General features: G+C 36.3%; 2 protein-coding genes across 2 annotated transcripts; one reads left to right on the top strand and one right to left on the bottom strand.

Moving 5' to 3' along the window:
• The first annotated feature begins 889 nt into the window (after positions 1–889).
• Positions 890–2,743, top strand: LOC104239504 (uncharacterized). Its single transcript, XM_070149814.1, has 4 exons — positions 890–904; positions 1,294–1,354; positions 2,007–2,247; positions 2,341–2,743. The coding sequence occupies exons 1-4, from the start codon at positions 890–892 to the stop codon at positions 2,741–2,743; spliced, it is 720 nt and encodes a 239-aa protein (XP_070005915.1).
• A 2,313-nt stretch (positions 2,744–5,056) lies between these two features.
• LOC104239501 (biotin carboxyl carrier protein of acetyl-CoA carboxylase 1, chloroplastic-like) lies at positions 5,057–8,175 on the bottom strand. Its single transcript, XM_009794147.2, has 7 exons — positions 7,800–8,175; positions 7,657–7,710; positions 7,095–7,228; positions 6,713–7,013; positions 5,893–5,964; positions 5,410–5,475; positions 5,057–5,323 (listed from the first exon to the last, which is right to left on the bottom strand). The coding sequence occupies exons 1-7, from the start codon at positions 7,929–7,931 to the stop codon at positions 5,300–5,302; spliced, it is 783 nt and encodes a 260-aa protein (XP_009792449.1). The 5' UTR covers positions 7,932–8,175; the 3' UTR covers positions 5,057–5,299.
• Positions 8,176–8,921: the final 746 nt, after the last annotated feature.

Below are 8,921 nucleotides of genomic sequence, written 5' to 3'. Positions count from 1 at the left end.
TTTTCATGTAAAGATAAATCTGAACGAAAACATTGTTTGAAATCCGGAAATATTCCAACATAATATACTGGAGTTCGAATTTTTTCCATGTGAATTCCTAGCATAATATACTGTTGTTCCAGCATAATATACTGGTCCAGTATAATATGCTGGAAGTTCATACACAGGTGCTTCAATCTTCAGTATATTATGCTGGAATTTTCTGTGTGCTGGGGTAAGGTCTGCGTACACACTACCCAGACCCCACTGGTGGGATTATACTGAGTTATTGTTGTTGTTGTTTCTGTGTGCTGGAGTTCCAGCATAATATATTGGAAGTTCATACACAGGTGCACCAATCTGCAGTATATTATGCTGAAACTTTTTGCGTTGCAGCAAATCAATGACTATTTTTCAATGACTTTGCAAATGCTGGCTATTTCTTAATTACCAATCCGAAAACTGGTTAGCCCGTGCTATTTTTACGTTTGAATTTGGTCCTAAATTTGCCCTCGCCGTTAGCCCAATGGCTCGAACCTACCCCTAAAAACCAACGGATTGCCATATCAAATTGTAACACATTTAAAATATATGTAATTGCTGAGATGGAATGTCACGTAGGAGAAAGAGCATACCCCACTTATTTGTATTTTTAATCTTCTCCTTCCTTGAAAAGATCCTCATGAAAACTCACACAAAAGAAGAAGAAGAAGCCAGGGGTGCTAATTTTTGTTATTGTAGAGCGCAATGTGTAGTAGCCTAGTTCATACTATATGTTACTCATGAGGGGTGACAAAATGGTTTAAAAAAACAGGTAATTCACCCATATTATCTACTAAAAAATTGGTTGGATAATGAACTTTTTAAAAACGGGTCAAATATGGATAAGAACCATATTACCATTTAGAAAATGGATAATCAATGGGTAACTAATGGTCTAACTTTTACATCTGTAAAACCTTAAATTGCGGGTTCCTCATGTTAGGGAGACTAAGAATTCTCCAAAAGTGATCATATGCAAGAAGTCATGGATAATATGGCTACACATTTTATCCGACGGTTAACTCATTTTTTATCGGTATTAAATATGGATCAGATCAAATAATTGATCTGTTTTTTCATTACTCGTTTTTATCCGAACCATATCCGACCCGACTGTTTGTCACTCCCAGGGGCGGACCCACATGGGGTCAAGAGGGTTCAAATGAACTCACTTCGTCAAAAAATAACACTATATATATATGTATGTATATTATATCTTTCTAAGAACATCTTATGTATAAAAATTATTTTGACCCTGCTTGAAACAATCAGGATGCTTGGCCTGTTGGCAAAGCGGGTTCAATATTTTCGCAAGGTCTTGAGTTCGAGACCAGTAAGAGCTCCCCTTTTTTTAATACAGTTTTCCAAACTAATATTCCCAATTCCTTTAGATATCCCCCAATTCGAAATCCCAATTGCCAAACTAATATCCATACCAATTTCCACCCTTCCTTGCCAATTTCTTAAAATACCTTTATGCTCCTCTTTCTCAATTACCATTAGGTTTGCTCTCTCATTTCTAGTCTTTTCATTTTATATATAATGATACAAATTAGGTCTCTGTTATCATGTTTCTGATTGAAAATTTCTAGCTTGTTTGGGGTGTAAGAATGGAAAGCGAGGACAAAAAGAGTAAAGAGGGTTTCAACTGAACTGAAACTTTTAAGTTTCGATTAAACTCTTTCTTGTAGTAATAGATCTAGGCAATATCAAATAGTATTTTCCTTGAGTCATTGTCATGTTTTTCATGCTGCATACGGAATTAAGAAAAACCTCATAAGTTTCATGAAGCCAAGGTGATAATTAGTCTAATTTAATTATTGTTTATGATGCTAGTTTATATATATATATATATATATATATATATATATATATATATATAATTGTTCTTCTAGTTCAAACATTTGAGGTTGCTTTCATGTTGCACCTAATGAGAGATATTTTGGGGATTACAAATGAGCTTAATACATCCTTACACTAAAAAGAGCAAGATATTGCAAATGCTATTCTACTTTTTGGAGTGACAAAGAGATGGTTGCAAAAGCTAAGAGAAGAAGAATGGAATTCATTTATTGAAAAAGTGTCGGCATTTTGTGTCAAGTATAATATTTTGATACCAAACTTTTATGACTTTTATGTTAACTCTGGAAGATCACGACGTAAAGTTGCTGATTATACTATTTTACATCACTATCGTGTTAATATATTTTTTAAGATTATTGATTGGCAAGTCCAAGAACTCAATGCACGTTTTAATGAGGAGACAACGAACTTGCTTATTGGAGTAGCTTGATTAAATCCAGTTGACTCATTTTCAAGTTTTGATATAAACAAGATATTGAAGACGACTGAATTGTATCTTGAAGATTTTGATGAGAATATAACAGTTACGCTCAAGAATCAGCTTGAAACTTATATTGTTGATGTTCGTGATGTTGATGAAATGTTCTCCGATCTACAAGGACTTGTTGATCTTTCTGGAACACTAGTTAAGACAAAGAAGCATTTGAATTATCCATTTGTGTTTCGCCTTGTGAAATTTGCTTTGCTTCTACCGGTTGCCACTGCTACAGTTGAAAGAACTTTTTCGGCGATAAAGTTGATCAAGAGTGAATTGCGAAACCGAATAAATGACGGATTCATGAGCGGTTGTTTGGTTCCTTATGTAGAAAGGAAAATAATTAACACCATTTCTAATGAGACTATTATGAATACGTTTTAGAGAATGAAAATTCGTAGAGGACAATTGTAATAGTATATTTTATTAATATATATTTTTTGTTGACCTCTTTGTATATTTGCTTCTTGGTATTTTGAACCCACTTGATAAAAATCTTGGATCCGCCACTGGCCACTCCTAGTCATGACTCAGGTAGTGAAGTAGATTGGATTTTCGATTATCAGTAAGATAGTATTATAGTTGTGGAACCTAAAAAAATGTAGATATTAGTGTCAACTATCAATCTTAGAATTGTATAAAGATAAAGGAATCGTTGTCAAAGAATAATTTGCTTGAAGCGAATTGGAAAGAGAGTATTCGTGAAGCTAAAAGTACCTTTGACAAAACTGATTGTTCTGTTATTAGTTATCACACTTTCATCCCTGATTGTGAATATGCCGATAAATAATAAATGTATAAGCTATTGAAGAGAAGTTTTGATGTAACTGGTAAAGTTGCTGCCACGTAACGAGAAAGTCATGGATTCGAGCTGTGAAAACAGTTTACTGCAGAAATGCATAGTACCCTTGTGGTCCAGTCCTTCCCCGAACTCCGTGCATAGCAGGAGCTTAGTGCTAGGGTTGTGCACGGATCGGATCGGATCGGATTTAGCATATTTCGGATTCGAATTTCGGATTCTAGAAAATGCAATCCGAATCCGATCCGAATTATATCGGATCGGATCGGATTTTAAAGTTTGGATCGGGTCGGATATCGGATCGTATTATTATGCCTCAAAGTTAAACTAATATGTATATTTTCTTTGTAAAAGAGGCAATACATTAAGAAAAATTCATGTTTATGCAATTATGAGAGTACTATGGTGCCAATATAGCTAAATCTAGCAATTGTAAAGGTAATAACTCGGAGGTTAATGTAAATTAAAGTGTAGTATTTATACATGTCCTAATAATTTCGGATTTCGGATTGGATTGGATTAAAATATACCAATCCGAAATCCGAAATTTTAATAAACACAATCCGAAATCCGATCCAATCCGAAATCCAAAATTGAATGGATCGGTTCGGATTTCGGATATCCGATCCGAATGAACATCCCTACTTAGTGCACCAGACTGCCTTTTTATAATCCATAGTGTCTTTCTCCCGTCTATCTGTACTAGTTGAAGTAATGATAAAGTTGCTTATTTGTTTGATGAGAAATGCAAAACAAAAATAGATTGCACGCCTAATAAGAACTTGTTATGTTGTTGACTCGTAAAAATACCACGGGCTAGCCAGTTAGGTTAGGGAATAGAGCTAACTGCATCGGGTAAAATAGCAATTCCTAGTCCGAATCCTGGACTTGGTTCACGCTTGAAAGCAGCAATTCTTCTTCAAATTTCGTACATCAAATTGTATAGCCACTATTTTGCTGCAACACGGAAAGTTCCAACATAATATACTGGAGATCGGTGCACCTGTGTATGAACTTCCAGCATATTATGTTGGAAATCCAACACACGAAAAGTTCCAATGCTCCAATCTCCAATATATTATGCTAGACCGGTATATTATACTAGAACTCCAGTATAATATACTGGAACCCCAATATATTATACTGGAGTATTTTTCCGGATTTTGAACAGTGTTTTCGTTCAGATTTATCTTTACATGAAAAGTGGCTAGATTTCGATTACTTTTGAAACTCTGACTATTTTTGAATAACCACTTGTAAACCGGGCTATTTTTGGAATTATGGGCCTCATGACAAGCTACATAGGCGTTGGTCCCCGGCCAAGCAAGAAAATTTGATGGCATTGTATTTCAAAATAAATGCCGAGTCTGAAATAATATTTCAAAACTAGTGAATTGTTGGATCCTAGGGCCTAGACCTACATTTCTTTGCCTATAAAGCAAAACAACAAAGCTCATAGGCATATATCTTGAACTGGACCACATTTGAACGCTAAACTAGATTAGGTTGAAACCATCCATCATATCTCAGCTCATAGCATTAAAGAACTTTATTCTAATATCAAGAAACCCTTGATAGTCAACTTGCACAAGACTCAAAGTCGAAACCTCAACGATGGTAGGCTCGTCCCTCTATCATTCTCTACTTAAATCTCATCCACTGCAAAGTTCAAACTTGTGACGTCCCTCTATCATTCTCTACTTAAATCTCATCCACTGCAAAGTTCAAACTTGTGACGTGTGCCTAATCCACACACATCACACGCTGTGTAGTCCCATTGAATCAAAGCCTTGGGGACTCATAGCATTAAAGTACTTGAAGAGAGAGAAAGCCTTGGGAACTCATAGCATTAAAGTACTTGAAGAGAGAGAGAGTGGAGTGATCATAGACTAGAGATATAAGTAACTCAACAAACAACTTTATAAAGATAGATACATCGTTCCAAAATTTATGAGCAGCATAAGCAAAATGACAAATAAAATTTATAAATATGATCATAGATTTGAACTACAGTCATATGGTGATCCAATCTCTTTGAAGAGCATATCTGCCTTGACCTAAAAACAGATTTTTCCCTCAATAATAATAGAATATCACTCTGCGCCTTCCACCTATGTTGCATACCAGGACAACCCTTTTATTCAAGGTTCAATGACAAATAGAGGCTGCAAGAAGAGATTGGAAATCACATAAAGCACAAGTAGACCCAAACTAGTCTAAAGTTATATGGTAGAGAAAGAGAGTGACATACCGTGTCCACACTAACGGGTTTACCATCATCTGCAATTATGTCAACTATGGTTCCAGACGAATCAGCCTGATAAAGAATTCACAAATGCTGAATGGAGAAGGTAAAAGAGGAACTAAAAACTAAAAGGTGATGATGCGACTCTCCCCAGAGTTCACTATACCGTTCAATTTTAAACATTCAACATGATAATGATTTTAGGTAAATTTACGACCAACTTCACCAAAATGGGAAATGTTGAGAGGAGCTCCTTTATGACACATCACTTGCCTATTTACGTCATTCCTATAGGCCTCTTACCATGAAATGGATGCAACAGAAAAGGAAAACTGAAAATACAACACTTAGACATGTTCCACATTAGAAATTATCTGATTATCCATGTTTGTACCTTATCATAATCATCTTTTTATGAATCTATCTGTCACAGCAACTATAGAACTGAGCTTGCACATGAAGGAACACAAATCTTAATCTAGAACTTACCTCAATCTCATTCATCAATTTCATGGCCTCAATGATGCAAACTACTTGCCCTTTCTGGACCTTGTCTCCTACCTGGTAATTCGTCAGTTTAGTCAGGGTCATGAGAAAACAACAAGACCAAGAAGCATAAAAGTATAGGGAAAAGAGAAGCTGCAGGCAAGCACATAGTGGCAAACACTCTCTACTTTTGTAGCTAAATGTGAACAGTGTTATAGTGAATTTGCCCTTGATTAAATATTTCTCTGGTTTCCGGACTAATCTAAACATTTAACGCCAAAATTCACATAAAATTAAGGAATCCAGTGTCATGCTATAGTGCAACATGAAAAAATTAATCAGCTTTTACTTTCCTCTTTTCATTCTCTTTCTAGGAAACTTCAAGGATGTTTTTTTGCCTACAGGACACTACATATAGATCAAAAAGCAACAGCTCCCTCCTTTCTCCCCCCTCCCAAAAAATATCATAATAAAAGGAAAACAAAAAGAGGGGGGGGGGGGGTTAACTGTCAACAGCAGCAGCAAAATGTGCAATCTACTGACAGTGGGAGTAGGCCCCTGCTCTGACAAATTTACTCCAAACTTCAAACTATAAGAGCAACGATGCAAGTCTAATTGCTTCATAGTAATCGTTAATAACTGCTCCATTTCTTCTTTTCCCCCTTTACTTCAATTGCTAATTTACAAAATATGGAGTGATTAAACCAAGGTACTCCTTATCCTACTTCATAATGGGACTCATAACTTTTGGCAAAATATCAGGATACAGTGCTCTTGATCCAAAGACAACTAAAACACGGGTGAAAGCAATGTGTGTGTTTACCTTTACAAAAGGTGGTGCCCCTGGGGCAGGCGATCGGTAGAATGTTCCAGCCATGGGACATTTCATCGGAGGATGTGAAGACTTCGGCTTTGAAGGCGCAGGTGGCGGAAGTGCAGGAGCTGCTGGAGCCGCAGGAGCAGGGGCACTTGCAGGAGGCAACTGTGGTTGATAAAAGCCCTGCTGAACAGAAGGTGGGGCCATAACAACAGGTGGCTGGGGCAATGCTGCCTTCTTCCTTATAAGGATTTCACAATCCTTTTGCTTCAGCTGCAGCTCCACAATGTCCCTCGAATCTACAAGCCTAAGCACAAAAACCCAAAAACTTTTAACTCTAGCAAAAGACGAGAAAAAGAACTAAACAGGTGACGAGAGCTCAACGCACTCAACAAGATCGGCTGCTTGAGACATGAATGCTTGAATGGATGAAGCATCTGGAATTGAGTACTCAGTCTTCGGGACTTCCTCCAAGCTTTTCTCAGAAGCTGGTTTTGAATTGGTCGACTTGTCAATAGCAACCTTACAACAACAACAACATTAAAGCCTCAGTCTCAAACAAGCTAGGGTCGGCTGTTTGAATCCCGACTGACCATGTTAAACTCATTTCACGCCAATATTGTACAAGAAAAGTACTAGAATTTTTTTACAATTACTACTCTCAATAGCAGCCTTAAATTTACAAAATTCATTCAATCAAGTAAGCTTCAATCCCAAATTAACTGAAGTCAGACAATATGAATCTTCTGTCTCTTTTCTTTTTCCTGATAAATCAGAACATATAATGATTCAAATGATACATTGAGATAAAACTTTTTCACTTAGATATCACAGCCTACAGCAACCTCCTAGTCTAAAATTACACAATCGGACCAATAATTTTATCACAGAACTTCTCTTTCTGGGGGTCAAAATTTTAACAAGAAACCTGGAATATCAAAGAAAATTACCTCATTGAGCTGGGCATTCACCTTAAACACCTGAGATTGGAGTCGACTGGACCCCTGAAGGAAAAAAAAAAAAACACACTAAATTCAACGAAATGCATGGTAAAGCTTCAATCTTTAAGATTTACGTCAAAGGGAAAACAAACCTGAAGACGAGGGAGCAATGCAGGAGTGGATCTCAAGGAAACGGAGACATGGGGTTGTTGGGTGGAGCTGGAATGGGAAGAAGCAACGGATAAAACAGAAATCTTGGGACAAGGAACACTGAAAGAAGCCATTGGAGAAAAGGGGATATTCAATTCAAGAAGATTGTGATTGTGATTGTGAGTGGGAGTTGGATGGGTTTTGTAGAAGAGAAATGGACGGTGAAATTGATGAGATTTAGCAAGGGAAATCCGAAGAAAAGGAATTGGGAAGAAAAGGGGGGCGATAAACACGAGGGGAAAGGGACGATGCGTTTTAAGCTGGCACTACCAGTTTGCCAGATGAGTGGAACAAAAGGGTTAAAACTATACTGTATTTAGCCTAATAAATGTAACAGAAAGTTTGGTTTTGTTGTTTGACTTATTTCCTTGCTCTTGACATTTGGACCGATGGTGTAATTTTAGGAAAGTTACTTTCTACGCTGTAAATATTTATATTCAATAGTTAAATTATACATATATTAAATATTTATTGACTATATTTTTAAATGAGCGACTATATAATTTTAAAAATCTCAAAAATATATTTCTTACATTTATTGATATTTGGATTAAAAAATAAGGAATTGTTAACTTGTATGACTATCGGGAGCTCGCCTCAATATTTACCCATAATACACAAAGCAGCAAAGCTATTTGCACCTCATAACCAACAAATCCTATCGTTCCCTTCTAGTTGTAAAAGACGTGATAAATGACATCTATTCAATTCTTGTTAAAATTGTAAAACTAACTACTATGCAATACTTCTACACGCAGAATATCAGAAACCTCTTGAAAATTCTAATTGCACCAATCATAAGTTGGTACTTTGATAGTGCATTCATAGTTTTTTCAGTGATCAAAACCTTGGTCACGCTATGCATGTTTATCTCAATGTCTTCTTTATGCACACGATAGATCATTGAAGTCTCCTATTATTTATTTTACCTTAATTGTCATATATGATGGTAGATGTCGACCTTATCATTTGTGATGGTAGGTATTTTGGCTCATATTTATTGGAAGATCACTAGGAATTCGAACCACACAAACAAAGAGATTTTGAACCCCTTAGTCGCTGGC

Source organism: Nicotiana sylvestris, chromosome 6 (genome assembly GCF_000393655.2).
Source record: "Nicotiana sylvestris chromosome 6, ASM39365v2, whole genome shotgun sequence".
NCBI lineage: Eukaryota > Viridiplantae > Streptophyta > Magnoliopsida > Solanales > Solanaceae > Nicotiana > Nicotiana sylvestris.
The sequence above is the reverse complement of the archived record's forward strand: the minus strand, read 5'-3'. Positions and strand labels throughout refer to the sequence as shown.